This window comes from Sinohyriopsis cumingii, chromosome 8 (assembly GCF_028554795.1).
Source record: "Sinohyriopsis cumingii isolate HCF-2022 chromosome 8, ASM2855479v2, whole genome shotgun sequence".
NCBI lineage: Eukaryota > Metazoa > Mollusca > Bivalvia > Unionida > Unionidae > Sinohyriopsis > Sinohyriopsis cumingii.
Genome location: NC_142968.1, coordinates 21730889 through 21749643, shown reverse-complemented (window position 1 = coordinate 21749643; position 18755 = coordinate 21730889). Strand labels below are relative to the sequence as shown.

At 35.4% G+C, this 18755-nt stretch overlaps 1 protein-coding gene across 4 annotated transcripts in view; it reads right to left on the bottom strand.

Moving 5' to 3' along the window:
- The window catches only part of LOC149793122 (disintegrin and metalloproteinase domain-containing protein 10-like), a 122217-nt gene extending 104581 nt beyond the window's left edge, over window positions 1-17636 (bottom strand). For 2 of the 4 annotated variants that reach the window (XM_089967031.1, XM_089967028.1), the window contains exon 1: window positions 17431-17636. In XM_089967031.1, the coding sequence (XP_089823157.1) occupies window positions 17431-17494 (64 nt within the window). In that variant the 5' untranslated portion in view covers window positions 17495-17636. Of the gene's footprint in view, window positions 1-6520; window positions 6538-17430 lie in introns of those variants that run through there. The other 2 variants (XM_089967030.1, XM_089967032.1) reach the window with 2 other exon arrangements.
- Window positions 17637-18755: the final 1119 nt, after the last annotated feature.

Below are 18755 nucleotides of genomic sequence, written 5' to 3'. Positions count from 1 at the left end.
TAGTCATGAATATGATATGATCAAAAGTAAATTTGTCATTTTCAAGGTTTTTCAAAATATCATGAATTTTACATTAAATTCCCCAATTTTCAAGGTTTTTCAAAATATCATGAATTTTACATTCAATTCCCCCGTTTTCAACTTGTGTCTTGTCAGAAAAGATGTGGAAGACTTTTGATAGGTTATATGTATAAAAAAATATTAAAATATTATGAAACAAGAGTCCTGATACAAGACCCATTCTTCTTTTTAAATACTGATTGTTCAAACCATCTCTCATATTCTTGAGTGATACAACTGTTACATTTGTCACTGTGGCAGTCATAATGGATATGCAGAAGTAGTTGTAGGGTTTAACGTCATTTTTCAGCACAAGATAGGCTGTACATGGCCACCAGTATCAATGGTAGAGGAAGAACCCGGGAAAACCCCAGAAAAAACCAAGCAAAACCATGAGAAGCTACTGGCATGCTTTTTCACATACCCACATTGGCCGAACCTGAGACTCGAACCCACGCAGGCTGAAGTGAGATGGCAATGATCCATAACGGTGAGTGCTTTAGACCACTCAGCCACTCAGGGACCCCATAATCAATATAAAATCAGCACTGTTTTCATTTAGGACTAATTGGATGGCACTAGAAGACTGCGTGAAAATGTCATGCTTGTCCATCATGGAGTAGTGTCAAGATAATAAGATGACCATTTTGTAAAATTAGAGACAAGATTTATTATATGTTCATTGAAGCAGCTATATCTGAGATCTGATTGGCACCATATTCATTCAGGACCAACTTGATATCAAAATTAGTCTTCTGGTGAAAACCTCATGTCAATACAACTTTCCATTAGGAGTAGCATTATCAAGCTTTTCAAGATGGTAGCTATGAAAAATGTCTGATCAACACCATTTCATTTAGTACAAACTAGTAACCACAAGAGGTCTTCTAGTGAAAACCCAATTCTGATATGACTTTCCATATAGAAGTAGGGATCAGATTTTTAATTGGTCTTCCAGTGAAAACCCCATGCTGAGATGACTTTCCATATAGAAGTAGGGATCAGATTTTTACTTAGTCTTCCAGTGAAAGCCCCATGCTGAGATGACTTTCCATACAGAAGTAGGGACCAAATTTTTAATTGGTCTTCCAGTGAAAACCCCATGCTGGTATGACTTTCCATATAGAAGTAGGGATCAGATTTTTACTTAGTCTTCCAGTGAAAACCCCATGCTGAGATGACTTTCCATACAGAAGTAGGGATCAGATTTTTAATTGGTCTTCCAGTGGAAACCCCATGCTGAGATGACTTTCCATATAGAAGTAGGGATCAGATTTTTACTTAGTCTTCCAGTGAAAACCCCATGCTGAGATGACTTTCCATATAGAGGTAGAGTTCAGATTTTTACTTGGTCTTCCAGTGAAAACCCCATGCTGATATGCCTTTCTCTTTCGGAGTAGCAATAAAAAGACTTTCAGGATGATTGCTGTTGTGATTATACTGGCTGTCAGATTGGAACCATTTAACTGAGGTCTAACTAGACATCATATGAAGTCTTATAGTTAAATCCTATGATCATATAATCAACTATTCAGATGGAGCAGCAACTGTATGTCCAGCTGGCACCATCTTTATTTTGGACCAACTAGACATAAGAAGTCTTCTGGTGAAACAAATGTCTCATTATGACTATTCACTCTGAAATAATAGCAATACCAATCTTTTCAAACTGTATGCCTTGGCGGCCATACTGGATGTCCATGTGGAACCACTTCATGAAGGACCAACTAGATATCATCGAAAGTCATTTAGCTGAAATGCCTATCCATTCATGGCTGCCATGGCACCTATACAGGATATAAGACAGGCTCCATTCTCATTTAATACTGACAAGACATCAAAAGAAGTCCTATTGAAAACCCATCACTTCCGACACAATACGCAATGATCTGCCAGTGCATTATGTGATGGCAGATCTGGGTCTGTGCAGTTTGCAGTCAGACTTGACTATAAATGTGTCCAGACAGTAAAACTATATATGACACATATCTGCATGTTAAAAAAAACCCAAAACATAGTCAATTAAAAAGATCAAGGTAGTGCTGCTTTTGTGAAAATTTGAAGTTTGATTGTTCTCTGCATGTATCATGAGTTGAATCTTCCTAATCCAATTCAGTGACGTTCTGAGACAATAAGGTTGAAAGCTGGTTGCCATACAGTGTCAGGGTATTGTAAGTAAGGTAGTCACGTCTGGTGCATTTAAGAGAAAAAAGGGTACTGAAAATGAAAAATGGATGTTAGTGATGGCAAAATGATGTCCAAAATGCAAGATGATGTCCAACAGATTAAATACACAGAAGCCCCTCTGGATGTCAGTCAAGAGCACCATCTGGTCAAGGGTGGTGAGTCGTAGAGCATATTTCGAGTTAAATGTGCTTCAGTTAGGGACCTAGACAAATGAGAGGGCATTTCTTTATGGATTTAATTCCACATGAACCCTCTAGTTCTATATGCTGACTCGATGCACTATGATTGACCGTAGCTTGTAAATCAAACTTGAGAACCTCAGAGAAAGCATTAACTGAAGACTTTTCTAGACGTAATGTGAGTAAGGTGGCGCTATACAGTTTCGCATTTTGCATAGGGTTAGGATTTTAAAGAAAAAGAATTTCCCCGGCTCTCCTCACTGGTTACACTGGCTATTTTAAAAAGACCTTGCATATCTTAGGTATAATGCAAAGAACCTTTAATTCCCTTTATTTTGGTGTATGATTGATGGGTGTACTATGGGTTATAGAGTATACAGCTTGGCCTTACTTCAAATGTGCACCTTTCAAAAAAGTGCTAGCTCTACTTGGTCATTTTCACTTCCTGAACTTCAGAGGTCAATTGTATAAAACAGAGCTGATAACTTTTTTTACATTTTATATATTTGGTAATTCATTCGTTGCACTTTCAGAAGCTGATATTGTCTAGTCTGGCAAAATTCATTTTCCCTATTTTAATAGCTGCTATGAATAGTGCACTTTAGACTAATTCAGACTGATTTTTTAACACAAGGGAGCAGTCATTTTAGTTAGCAGTGTACTTAAATCATGTAAAATTTCCAAAAGTACAATATCCAAAAGAAATATCATCCACATTACATTAATGTAGCATAGAGATACGCCAACATTCTCTCCACTGTGCATGTTTTAAATGCGAACTACTTCACCTTACATACATCACTCTCTCAAAAGTACATATTATCTGGTGAGTGCCACCATAAAGAAGATATAGGTATTATTTTTGTATAATTTAATTATGTTTATATGGCTGAAACATTTAAGTCGCAAGCATCAAAACAATCCTTTTGAATAATTCTCCTGCCTTTCCCCCAACAGAACAGTATTTATGAGTGTCAGAGTCTCTAACAAGTCCAGCCTCCCCCCCCCCCATGATAAAAGTGAGCTATTTTAAGAATGCACATTACATTTTGTAAACATAGCAACCAATGTTATGCTGAATGACAGGAACATGAAACTAGCCAGAATTATTTCAGAGAGATCAACAATGAACTTTACAATTAGAAAAGGGAGGTAACTCATCAGGTTCATAAAGGTCAAAGGTCAAAGTGTAAAATATTTGCCTATTGTTTAATATGGAAGAAGCGAATTCACTTTCTCTTCATTTATTTTTTTATTTCATTGCAAATAAATGAAAAGAAACATTTTCACCATATATTTCTGTCACTTATTGCAACAGTTTTAAATTTAAGTTGACTCTATTCCTACATTCTAAGACTTCTAATTTCCCCACAATTAAGGTCACTACTCACACAAACATACCTCAAGGCAAATTATGTAAGCAAGAGAAAAATGATCATAATTAGCTTATTTTCATGCTTAACATCAATATGAATGTACCATTTTATTCAGAACATCATACATAATTATATGAAAATATAAAAAATAATTGCAAACATTTTTACATTTTGTTTAAGGTGGCGCTATACAGTTTCGCATTTTGCATAGGGTTAGGATTTTAAAGAAAAAGAATTTCCCCGACTCTCCTCACTGGTTACACTGGCTATTTTAAAAAGACCTTGTATATCTTAGGTATAATGCAAAGAACCTTTAATTCCCTTTATTTTGGTGTATGATTGATGGGTGTACTATGGGTTAGAGAGTATACAGCTTGGCCTTACTTCAAATGTGCACCTTTCAAAAAAGTGCTAGCTCTACTTGGTCATTTTCACTTCCTGAACTTCAGAGGTCAATTGTATAAAAAAGAGCCAATAACTTTTTTTTACATTTTATATATTTGGTAATTCATTCAATGCACTTTCAGAAGCTGATATTGTCTAGTCTGGCAAAATTCATTTTCCCTATTTTAATAGCTCCTATGTATAGCGCACTTTAGACTAATTCAGACTGATTTTTTAACACAAGGGAGCAGTCATTTTAGTTAGCAGTGTACTTAAATCATGTAAAATTTCCAAAAGTACAATATCCAAAAGAAATATCATCCACATTACATTAATGTAGCATAGAGATATGCCAACATTCTCTCCACTGTGCATGTTTTAACTGCAACTACTTCACCTTACATACATCACTCTCTCAAAAGTACATATTATCTGGTGAGCGCCACCTAAAACATATCAATAACTTGTATCAATTGCTGACATTTATCTATCTCTATTATATTGCTATGTATCTTTAACTTATACTGTGTACTTTGCCTTTGTCTGCAATTGAAGGTACAGTTTTGGCCTACCTGACTTTTGTCGTTTTTTAAAAAGATGCTCTCTTGAATTTGAGTTCAAGGCCTAACCTAATTTACAAACTTTTAGTGTCCTGAATAGAACTTTTTTGTAAATTTCAATGGAATTTTTTATTTTAAATTGTCCACATCATGGGCATTCTACAAATATTAATTAAATAGGCTGAGGCAAACAATTATTCACTCCTGTTTTTAAGTTCAGTCTGAGGAATCCAGGTATAACTTGAGAGGAATCATTTATTTAAATTATTCACTGGAATTACAAAGTGCCCATAATTACTTATAAGCTGTATTAAACTGTAACTACTTAACTCTATTTTAGGCTACAAATTTCACAAGAAAAGGTGATAATAACTAAATGTTGGTTAATAAGGGAAACTTGCAATCAGTGATTTATTGTAGTCAATGAACACACCGGGTTTCATTGTTGTGGGTGATTGTAATGTTTGCCACTGGTCTAAAGATAACATCATATTTAACTGCAATTAGTTACTAAAAGTAACAGTAAATACGGATTTACCCATCTATTTTAACCAAATACAGTACTTTACAGCAAGAATAATAAAATTTATCAAGATAATTTGTAAAACTTTATACAAAAGAATATTCTCATTTAAAATAAGACCACCTGAAAAAAATATGTTTGGCACTAAAACAGGATGCAGCACCCATGACCAGTGCAAGTGTGTGCTTGCTTAAGCGTGTCCCAGGGCGGGCACTGGATATACCATATCTATGATTAAAATGCAGCAAACTCTGTGAAATGGTGTGCCCCCACCTTCAGTCTCTCGTCTAGATCTGATAAGATGTATTTTAATATTAAAAAACAAAAGAAATTGTACAACATATTTATTACTTCAAATGGCTTAATGTTTAATATTTTTTTTACTGTCAAGGTATGTATCTTATGTACACTATTTCTTGCACCAATATGGTTGTATCAGTACTTCTGTCTTCAAGAATGTTAAGTAATTTTGTGTAATTTAGACCATCCCTAATTTCTTCTATCAAGACTAAATCAATTGATGGAACAAAGTCTCTTGCCCTCAATCTGTTCCTATAATTAGCATGAAGACCATTCTTCTCCAAGAGTGGACAGCGCATTTTTATATCAAAAATGGTTTTCCATATTGTACTCATGTGTTGGCTATGTTAAAACGAGCACTCATTTGTTTTTCATTTCAGGGTCATTTAGTTTTAAAACATTTTCCTAGTGATGTGTATGCAACTCTAACTTCAGGTATTTTTTTGTGCACATGCTCACTAATGTCGTGTATAATGCTGCATGGCATACATGTCTAATATTGTCATCAGACTTGCTGGACTAAATACTGAATTTTTCAGTTCCACTGATGAATGTGCATGGCCAGTTTAGTATGAAACTGCAAAACATCTTTCCTTTAGAGTCCATGGCTTATGTCTCTTGAAGAATAGATGCCTCTGACATAGACCAACAAGTTGGTCGCCACTTTTTTTTATCTGATATTACTGGTTGCTACCAGTAATGCCAACAACAAAAAAGCACAGACTTACTTGTTGGTCTACCTCTGACAGTGACAGTCTTACGTTTTACCCTACTTCTTTTATGTGAATTTTCCTTGTCTGAATCTTCTTTATGACGTTCCTCGCGAAATAATTTCGTAAACTTATAATATACAAATAGAAAATACCACATAATTTGACAAATGCACTATCGCACCTTAAAGTCGAATTCAAGGCATAACCAATTATTAAAAAATATATATAAGCGTCTTACGGTCATCATTTCAGTTTATAAAGGAAACGGGCACCGTGACCATAAAATGCCTTTGATTATTTGATTGCACGGACTCGATGGATTGAAGTCCACGAGAGATCCGCTCAAGAATATGACCTGTGGCTTCCGCTAGACGAATCGTAAATGTTGAATAATTATCAATAGCCAGAAGGAGTGATAAACGGGTCCGGTACTGATATAGGTAATATGAGTAATCTGACGGACTTTTGCCACTTGTCGTGATTTTCCTTCGGGCTATTGTTTATATTTCAACATTTAGCTTCGTCAGCCATTTGTGATGAGTATCGGTTGAGTAAACATACAAGTTCAGCCGATTAATCACGCCAGATTTGTTTTGATTGGCTGATAATTTGGTCGCTGAGCCTAAAATGCAGTCAAACAATAAGAGAACTCGCGTACATGCGACAACTGTCAGAGACTACTTACCGACTTAACAAAAGACGTGACTGAGTAAATGAAGATAGATTCATTTATCTATTTTGTCCATAGGACATGAATGACTACATCAAATGCTTACAGTATGCCACACTTGTCCCGTACCAGCGTCTTGGAAACGTGTACTTGTTCGACTTCGAAAATGTATAGTTCCGGACGTCGGGCTCTTGGATTGTATATTAATAATACATAAACTTGCCATGAGCTAATCACAATTTTGTATATTTTGACATATCTCACACAAAAATAAGTTTGTCACCATATTTAAAACCTACTTTGTTTTTAAATAACTTTATCAAATGACCATGAAGTCATATCCACACATAAATCCCATTTCAAATGCACATATTAATAATAAATACTGTTATTTCTTTTCAACAACTACAGCTATTTCACGTTCAAATTTCTTCTGTTTATTAATTAATTTTAATATGTAAATGACTACTTAACTACTATTTTTGCAATTCATTTACACAATAATAAGAAGAAAACCTGTTTGTGCTTGGCATGAAACCTCGACAAACACAAAACACATAATATTAAAACAGGTAATGTCGTGTTCCCTCAATTATAACAATATAATGACATACAATCAGAGGGCAATGAAAATTACAGTGGTTTTATGTCCAGGACTGATCTACCTTGGCTGCAAACCAATGACAGTGATCAATCTACAATTTCATCCCAAAGAGTCCCAGGACTCGCATATGTTAAAACAAGGAGTCCTGCTCAAATGTAATAAGTACAATGATTCTGCTAATAAATGGCATACACATTGAGATGCATTATTTTTCTTTATGATACAGAATTATCACAACAAGGTCATTATAAACTACAAGAACAACTCCTTCACTTTATTTAGTTCATAAATTCGCCTGTCATTTTAGATCTCCAGGCCTGTAATACTGACTTGTAATCAAATGGCAAAGTACACAGTTTTACAGCTATCAATTTGTACTGAGTCTCAATATTCAGCCTGTTTCTAGCTTTAACCAGGATTCTGTTCTGAGAAGAAAACACACACTCACATCCAACAGTTTGTACTGCTACTGTTAGTGCAAGTGCGACTAACTTGAGCAATTTTGGAAAATCCTCTCTGTGGTGGCAGTCAATTAAATCCTACAGTTAACACATCACATCTTGTGGGTACTTCTCAGCAAGAACTACTTTCTTAAGGAAAGTCAACTTTATTTTTGCCTTAACAGAGTGAATAACAGGTTCTGATGTTTTTTTCTCTTAATACTTCCATCAGTTTCCCATTGTACAGTTTTTGCTTCTCCATAATATGTACAACCGCTCTGGTGGCCTAGTTTTAGAACGTCTGGTTCAGATGCAGGAGGTCGTGGGTTTGATCCCCAACCGAGTCATACCAAAGACTTACAAAAATGTTACTAACAGCTACCTTGCTTGGCGCTCAGCATTAAGAGGTTAGTGTTAGGACTGGTCGGCCTGGTGTCAGGATAATGTGACTGGGTGGGACATCATGCTACATGTCTGCGGCACTTTGCCCCAGTGTTAGACAACACTATAAACTGCCACACTGCAGACATCATTGAAATATGACTGAAAAATTGTTAAAGCTACATTTATTAAAAAAAATCCAAATCCATAATATGTACACAGCCTGTCAATCTCTTCATCTCTGTATGTATCCACTTCTATTTTTGACATCATGCTGATACCAATGCTTGCTAAGTAGGTCATCTGCTGGAAATCCAGACTAAATGTTCTCAACTAATGAGTAAATGAAGAGTTTAGTGATTTTCTCCAGGATGAAGTTGTTCTTTGTGACCTGATGATGCTCCTTAAATTTACTGCCCTTCAGGTCTTCTTGGAGCTTTTGCATGTATGGAGTTTCAAAGCTATATACCTTCTGCAGATCAGCAATACACTCATCAGTTTACACATTCACAAGGGCCACATCCACATTTTCTTTCTGGAAGAACTGGCTGAGAATGGTTACAGGTGCCATTGCATCCATCATCATGTATGTTGTAGAAATAAAACTTTCAGTAGCTGTATTTTTCTTCATCCCTCCAGTTTTGTGATCCTTGTGACTGGCTTCAGCAAGGTAGGTAAGCAAGCTACCAAGAGTTCTATATACAGCAGTCAGGGCACTAAAGTAAGACAACCACCACACTGAATGGAGCTCCTTATATATGAGACATGGTTGATCTAAAACCTCCTGTATGGCATGTAGTCTAGCCTCTTCTTGACTACTTCCCCTAAAATAGTAGAAAAGATCACACAATATTTGCTGATGCTTTTTTAATGGTTCTATTTTCTCTCCGGCCTGGAAGATACACAGTGCCATCCTGTGGGCAACACAGTGAACATTATGCATATGAAGATTTTCCCTTCTCAATATTGCTGCTGCTCCTTTTTCCTTGCCCATCAATGCAAATGCTCCATCTGACCCCAAAATCATTATCATAGTCCCCCATTTAAAAGTATCAATACTGACCCAGATATTTATACTGTGAAGAATCATAAGTACCATCCTTATTGGACATATCCAACTGGCTGTCTCATTCAGGCAGCACATGAAGCATATTTCAAGCCCACACATTGTGGATGGAGGGCACTGAATTATTCAAGTTACTAAGTATCTGAATTCAATGCTTCCTGACACCATCCTATTTTGTTCCCAATTTCAGTACTTCTAACAGTATTTTTAGTTGTTACCATTTAATGAATTTTGTACAATATTGGGGAGGAGGCAGACATGGCAAAAGACCATGTAAATGCCAGATGAACTGCAATCACAGCATGCTAAATGATTCTATGAACAAACTAGGTGATGGTATTCCGTTCAACCCAAATTTGAGGTAAGACAAGGAGAAATAAATCCTGTACTTTTCTTCATGCAAAACAAACTCCATCTAAACTCGCCAGGCTTTTAAAATGCTTGCAAACTGTATCTCTCTTTTAATAGCATAGTAGTACCTTGTTTATTCCTGTATAAGCAAGCAGAATATGGCAAAATGGTTATAAACTTTGAATTGCACATACCCTAGTAAAATGTCATTGAGCTTTAGCTAACCTCTGTAGAACAATATGTTTCTTACTAACCCTATTAAAATATAATAGGAGTTTTAACCAACCTCTGTACAACAGTGTGTTTCTTACTAAAGCAAAAATGACCACTCCGGTCCGGGACTAATGGTAAGAGCGTCTGCCTTGGCTGTGGGAGGCTGTGGGTTTGATTCTTGGTTGAGTCATACCAAAGACCTTTAAAAATGGTACCAACAGCTGCCTCGCTTGGTGCTCAGCAATGAGGTTAGTGTTAGAACTGGTTGGGACATTAATCTACATGTCTGTGGCATGATGCCCCAGTGCTAGACATCACTATAAACTGCCACACTGCAGACATCATAGCGATATGACTGAAAAATTGTTAAAGCTACATTAAAAATCCAAATCACACACACACACACACACTAAAGCAAAAGGCCTGGATGTTGGTTCAAGCTAAATGAATGACGAGCCAGCATCCACATTTGTAAAAACTTTAGCCAATGCATACAGATCAACCTGTCTTAAAAGACCACCCCTTCTGCCAAAAATTATAGTCACTCAAGACAGGTGGTCTCTCATAAAAGGTCATAACACTATATAATCAATAAACCTGTGCATGGAGAACCGAGTCTCTCGAGACAGGTGATCTCACATAACAGTGGTCTTTCAAGACAGGTTTTACTTTACCATCAAAGTGAAGTAAAAAAGTTGGAGACATTTTGGAGTCAGACAACTGATGAAGTGAAGATTTTTTTTATATATTATGAAATGGAGATGTCAGAATAACTTCTAAATTCTATTATATAGTCTTTTATGAGGGAATAAATTAAAGAAAATTACATCTACAATGCTTTTCTTATTTTTAACCCAATACATGTTTGGTTAATGGCAGTCTAACGTCATCATTAGAAATATGGTAAGTGTAATATTTGGTTATTTTCTGTAGGCCATTGAAATTAAGTTGGCCAGGTATTTGGAGGTTTGCTGGCTTGAAAAGGTAATTGTGAAGACTCCCTGCTTTTATATATATATATATATATATATATATATATATATATATATATATGGGTGCCAAGAAGTAATCTGATTTACTCTTGCTAAAACAAGCTGCAAGTTGCATGCATACTTAGTAACTCTACAGAAAGATCACTACAGTGTTTGTTTCTGATCAATCCTTTCATATAACAGTGTGCACCACAACCAAGTACCTGGGTAATAAAAAAGCTAGGTAGCTGGAACACGTTAAAATGCTTCATGGGTAAGTGGGGTTATATGTTGCTTTCTTGAAATTTACATACAATATAAAGGAAGTGTACAAGTTTGACTTCTGGCTGGGTCCAGCAAGTCTTGTATTCAGAGTGGCTACAAGAAGACATAGGTTGGGCTATCATCTGTTGGATTTAGGTATCCCAGATGACTCTTGAGCAGAATAGTTTAACATTAAAATGATTTCTCTTGGCTATTGAACCCGCTGTGCAAAACAGATTCTTTGTTTCTGGTAGCCCGCAAGTCAGATAATGACTAAAATCTGCTGGAACATGCAATATATCTTCATGAAAATTTTGTTTACATATCTGAAAGTTGTTCTGAATTTTATAAGTATGAAGTTATAATTTCAGTTTTATGCAATATTTCAGTTCCTGGAAATCTCATTACACAAAAATGTTATATATTATGCACTATGGTTTAATGTGTTTTTATTAATCAAAAAAAGCAAGTACATGTATGACTAAACTATCTGCCATATCATAACAACAGGAAGTTACGCACAAGAGGTCAATGTTTACAATAAATACATGTTTATGTTACATACAGGAAATACATCAGGAAGTGATCGTGCATGCACAGATAACCTGACTATGGTCATGATATTACTTTTGAGAGCATTTAGTACTTCATAAATGTATCTGATATCATTATTCAGCTAGGTATTTTTTACAGAGTGTAGGGGATATGGGGCACTTTTGTTGAAGGAAGTTGCACTTTTATAACAAAGTGCATTTTTTTTGCATAAAAAAAACATGAAATTTTAAGAAAGTGTTTAAGTAGTCTGGTGAGAGACAGCGAGAGGCTCTTGGAAGATTGGATGTGTGTGAATGAAATGGGGAAAAAGAATCAAATATCCACTGGGAAAACAACACTAACACTATGGAAAAGGATCTGGATTGTCTAACAAATAAATTCAAATCAATAACTTCTTCTATTATACTTTTAAAAATAATTTCTTTTTCAAACTTTTTTCTCCAAGATCACTAACAAGTCCATTAAACAAATATTATTCAAATAATAAGAAATGTAGAGATCAATCTGCCCCCTACAGCAACTTTTCTTGGCATAAATGCTATATCCACGCAGAGGTGAACACTTAGCATGGCTTTTAAAGTCAGTCTCAATTTGTAATGGTAAGTTCATTACTCCCCAACTTTTAAATATTTCGAAGAAATATACAAGCCAGGTTCCCAACCCACCCCATTATATTTTCTTGGGAGAAAAGTTATAGCTGCTGTGTAACAGTAAACACTGTATTGAAATTTTAGTAGTGAGGGTCCCACTTCCTAGTCTCTGGTCAGGAGGTCTGATGTATCAAATTTTGTCGTTACTTTCTTTCCATATACTGTTCTCTATTTATCAGTAAAAGACTTGTAACCCTAAAATAATTTTTTTCAAAATCCAACAACAATAATAATAATAATAATAATAATAATGAGGACTTTGTATAGCGCCTAATCTTTAGAAGCTCTAAGCACTTCACATTAGACAACACCTATAAGATAAAAAACATATAACGATATGAATACAAAAAAATAAACACCATGAAATAAGAAAACATTTAGGAACAAATGCATAACACAGGAAATCTTTAACTGAAAACCACATATCGCTACAACTATCCATCCAGAAATGGCAATAACAAGATTTTCAAGCTGACCAGCATGCAGAAGATCTGCTTGACACCATTTTGTTGAATGATGAGTGCTTTTGTTTTCATTTTGTGTGTAATCCACTTTTATAGTTATTAAGCGTCTATTCTAAAATGGGAGAAAATTCTCTTTCCATTAAAAAAAAGTGGGAACGAAAAAATATAATCTAAATTTTCAACCATCAAGTAATTTTTCATCACAATTTTGTTCTGAAATTTGAAAGACTCCCAGTGTTTTTATCTACAAATGGCTTCACGTAAGTCATTTGACTCATCAAGGCAAAGAACAGAGTCAAAATCCAAACCTATGGGTCTTATTCTAGCCGATGATCAGTTTTCAGTAGTTTTTAAAATATAATTACATTGTTTAAATACACAAAGAAAATAGTTATATAATGTGACTAAAGCCAGAAGCATCTGAACATTATATATTTGTTAAAAATCTTGCTGAAGGTTTCATGTCATCAGACATAATCTGAGCATATATGACAAGGCATTTATTGTTGGATAATTGTCAGTGCTTTCATCTGCCACCGCTGTCACAAATGACAAATTTTTGCATGTCGCGTATAAGACTATCCTCAACAAAGTTTGATAGGTGCTTGTACAGGGGCAAATTTCTGGCGATCTATGAAGAACACATTAGTTGAGACCAGAGAATTGCCGTATGTGACTGCCAGGATTGGTATTGGCTTTTCGAGGGGGGGAATTTTATTCTTAATTAAGCATTTGTTTATACAGCAGCCAAACGGACTACTAGGGCATGGTAAACTTTGATTTCATGGTAAAAAAGTCACAAATTGAGAATTTCCATTAACCCGTAGTCACAATGTAGAAGGTCAAATTGACCCCAGATTTGGCGCCTCTGGAAAAAGGTGGCAAATATACTTAATCCTGATTGGTTACGCTATATAAGGGGCATGTTTCCCACACTAAATTTCCTAGTTTTAATATCGCCACATTGAAAATTTTAATCAGTCTAAGCTTTTCTGCAAAAGAAAAACAAGTGTAAAGAATAATCCGAGAGAAATTTGGGAAAAATTGTCTCGTAAAACTGTTGTCCAAGAAAGCTATTGTCGAGAAAAAACCGACAAACAAATCTGGCGGTAGAAGCAAGGAACACTGAAGGCACAAAGGTAGTTGTGACAATTCCACGTAATTTGTTGATGCCATATATAAAGCTTTGCTGATTTGCTTATATTTGCATGAATTTAATTTCTACGTTCGTATATCAATCTGCTTTATGAGGTATAACTGTGTTGAGTTCTTTAGATAAGTTTGACAAAATGTTTGAATTTGTCGTATTGTTTGCATAAGAATTAGGTTCTAAGAATTTCATGCATTACATTAGTTAATATGAGTTACGAGAATCCGTGTGAATTCACCGAATTTAGAAGATTTCACATATGATTAAGGGACAGTGTGTATTGACTGAAATGACATAGTAAGCCATGTAATGTATCTCATTTATTCACTTGTGTAAATTAAGGCTGGCTCAGAACCGTTATGCCTCATATGGTGTTAATGTGTGATGTTAATGCGTGATGAATTAGCCATTAAACTAACTAGGATCATTATAGGACATGTGGAGCTGACTGATAGCCTAAGCATCTGTTTAGCACCAATAGTAAGATCTGATAATGAGAGGGGGATAATTCAAGTCCCTGTATTCATAAACAACAGGAAATTTAGGTTGTCTCTATTTATATTTTTTTAAAAAGGGAGAAAATAGCTCCTGTGACGAATTATCTCTGCGGCATATTATTCTGAGACGTACTCATCATGAGATCAACGTATCTGTGAATCTATGTGCTACGCACAGAGTGAGGACCAAAACAGGTAAATCCAATGAAAGTCAAAGGACCAGCTACAGTGGAAGTGGAGTGAATTCTTCAAAATGCCAATGGCATCAATTTCTTCAGCAGCTAAGTTGTGTATTAAATTAAGAGGATAATTGTATTTTAAAACAATGGATGTCTTCTACACTCAGCCAATGTACACAGACACTTAAGTTGCACTTTCACTGCTATGTCTTGTTTGGAAGAATGTTTTTGCAACCATGTACTCAAATCTGCCTGGTGTTGTGGACCTTCAGTCAGCAGTTTGTGTTCTGGCAACCCATCATGCCTTGTTCTGAAAGTTATTGCTTTTTGCACATTTGGTCATGGTGGCTCTTTTTAGCCTCTGTATATATATGGCAAATTATAATGGCATCTTAACTGTCACATTCTTCACTCAACTTCTTTTTGAAAACGTTGCCAGTTGTGTTTTCAACCAAGGCTGCACAAACTATGTTTTTCTTACGCTAAACCATTACCTCATCTTTGGATGATGTGGGTTCCACCAGTTAGATTACAATACTCAGAGGTATCAGAAATGCTTAATCACACGTATCTGGATGCAACCATTTTTTTACCTGGGAGGCAGAAAATCACTTTTAAAGGAGTCCTCCATACACACACATTTGCAGGACGGCAAATTCAAGGGCTTGCCAGTCCTGCTTCAACCATCTGCTGAGTGGGAAAATGTGTTGATCAAATGATCATTTTAACTGTGCTGATATTTACAAAGAGAAAATTCAGTGGCTGATGTTGTCATTTTAAGAGTACATCTGAAGAACATGACCCAATGGCTTGGCGGCAAGTTCCAAGACTTGACTAGCTGCAGAGTGGCAGGAAAATGTACTGATATTTACAATGACTGAATACAGAGGCAGAAAGACCCAGCGAACAGCATATATTAGATGACTGCTCTGGTGGCCTAGTGGTTAGAGCATCAGCCTTGGATGTGGAAGATTTGAACCCTGGCTGCATCATACCAAAGATGTTTATAAATGATTCTAACAGCTGCCTATGAATACACTGCACATTATATGTTATATTTCAGTCTCTGTATCAGTTAAGACCTTTCTCACTGTTGCTGGTTTCTTTCTTTTGCATTTACAAAATAATTAAATGAAACAAAAATGCAAGGAAGGAGAGTTCTTCTTATTGGTAATAAATTAGTCACCATGTTTAGAGAATAAGGTAAATTATGTTCATAGCAGCCATGTATATTGTATAACTGAACACTGAAAATTATGAACAAAGCCACCACATAAATAACCACCTAACAGTCTAGATATGGGTTAACCCCATTTGAAAGTTCAAAACTTCTCTGTGGGAGTTCAAGTAGCATGAACCAGCAAGGGACACAATTCTTACTGCACTAAAAACAACAGTATCACTATCATGTCCACGTTGAATGGACTCTCAAGGGTGTTCTATTATGCCGAATCACATGTTTATTTTCACTGGCAGTTTAAAATTAACATCTAATATAAACTCTTGATATACTAAATTTGTAGTGCAGTCACATTATGTTCCAAAAACCTGCTGGAATTGAGGATTCCAATTGTTTTGAAAGTTTCAGAAACTTGATTTCCATAGTACTAGATTCTGCTCTGCTTTAATTTTAGCTTAGCTTTGAAGCTCAATCAATTAAAAATACATACCTTCAAGGATTTTATGTGTAATTACCATAAAGTGTTTTAACTTATTTTGATTTCAATTGAGGGGTTGTGGGTGCAAGATGGAAGTTGATGCTTACTATGCAAGTGAAATCCTGCTAATGGAATACTGTCCTCTCATTGGTTACAAGAAAATGATGTCCTGCATTTGTTTATAACTTATTTTCAGCTGCCAATGAGAAGGCAGTAGTCCATTAAGCACACTGTTCTTGCATATTAAGCACACACGATCATGACGATATTGAGTACTAGCATGAGAGAATGGTCTGGCATTCCTTAAAGGAATGATAGTAAGCCTAACTTCGGATATGCATACAAAGTCAAATGCCTGGGCTAAACATCAGTACCAAATTTATGACACTACACAAAATGACGCTTGAAATATAAGCATTTATTGTTAAATAGGTCGCACAAGAAAGGAGAGAAGTGTCCTCCCTTGTTAAAAATTGCTAAAATATATTAAAAAAGCTAGAAAATCTCTTTGTGGTCCAAATTTTAAAAAAACAAAACATTTAATAAACAGCTAATTAACCTTTATAAATGTGCCAAATTTGGTTTTGATATCTCTACAAATAAAAAAAACGCTGGGTATGATACCACTTTTTGTCACAAAAAGAATTCATTTTGAAACAGTATTAAGTCGACATTTAAAAGTCATAAAAAATAAAATTTCTGACATATTTTCATAAAATAAACTTTCAGATGCTTCTTTCAAATAGCATTACATGTGTGCGAATTTTGATTGAGTTATCTTTCGAATAAAAAAGTTATTGGTTCATGATAGTTCAAGACTATTCCTTGCTCGAGACCATTTCATCTATCTAGACACTGTAATCGGGACCTCAATGTGATGCACACTATCAAGTGTCTGAAATTACGACTTACATGCGACGAATACAAATTCACCTACTCATGAACATGAAGCACTGTTTATATTCCCCACCCACCATGATGGGGTGATAAAAGTGTACATAGACATACAAGTGGTTTGGCTTTTGTAATGCTTACCTGTCAATTCCACTGCTAACAAACAGAATATAAAATATTTACATATCACAGAAAAGTGTAACATGTTGGCAAAATTCTTCCCAGGAGACTTCACTCTGTGAGTTTTATCCTACTACAGTCGATTTTAATAAAACAAAATTGTCAAGATGTGTTTTCTATCTGAATCATTTCACATTCGGCTTCTCTCGCGCAAGCGCACAAATTCTTGACTGGTGTTCAAGATCATTTGTAACAATTGATGAGTAAAATTTATAGATTGTATCTCTTATCCTGTGCTGGGAACAAGTCGAGCACCTGCACCAGGTGGCGTTATTTCCGGGTTGAGCAGACGCTCCCAGTCACAAAAAACATGACAGGAATGAGATCACTTAATAACAAGGCCCAATAGTTTTCTTATATAAATATATATTTTTTTAAATCACATAATTTAAACCTAATGTTTTTGTTTTTTAAATTAATATTTTTCGATTCCACTTTTCATCCGTCTAGATTTTGTTGTGTATACACTACACGAATGATACATAATTAGGTTAAATCGTCACAGTCGTGTGATGGTTTCAATGACTAATGCCTAACGCAAGCATGATGTACAGAAATCGTGACTTCATGTGAATACAGTTTGGTTATATAGCAGCTATTTGATGTAAATTATAACTCCTGCTCACTACACAAAGATATAAATTACAATCACACCTTGGACTGTCAAAATCTCCCATTGTACACACATACGATATTCACCTGAAAAATAATATTGACTGAAATCTCAATCTCTCTCTCTCTCTCTCTCTCTCTCTCTCTCTCTGTGGAACAACCTATACATGGATTAGTCGATCTAAGTACAGAAAAATTGATATTAGAATAAATGAGGTTATTAGCAGAGAGGATGAACAGACCACTTGCTGGAAGGTCCATTTTTGAAAACGAAAGCTTCATACGAAAAATGAATAGAAAAGGTCAATAACGTCAAACCGAAGCCTCTAACTAAAACCGAAAGGTTCTCTAATTGGGCTAGGTTTTTTTTTTGGTTTTTTTTGTTACTTTGTCGTTCGTGTTTTTGAAAGTTTTGTTTACCCACCGTGATATTTATTTGTGGTCGCACCCTCTCTGCTGCTATAAATGTGTGAGTAATTAAATCAGTATTATATCAATAATGGAATCTTATACTAGTAGATTATCTAGAGAAAGATTAGAAGCAATCAGGAGATATCTTCCTGTTCGTGATGCTCTCAAACAAAAACTGCAGGAACGTCGAGAAGCACAAGTGAATATGCAGAAGGTACAGAAAAATTATTTAAATCTGTTACAAAGGTTACTGAAAGAGTTGC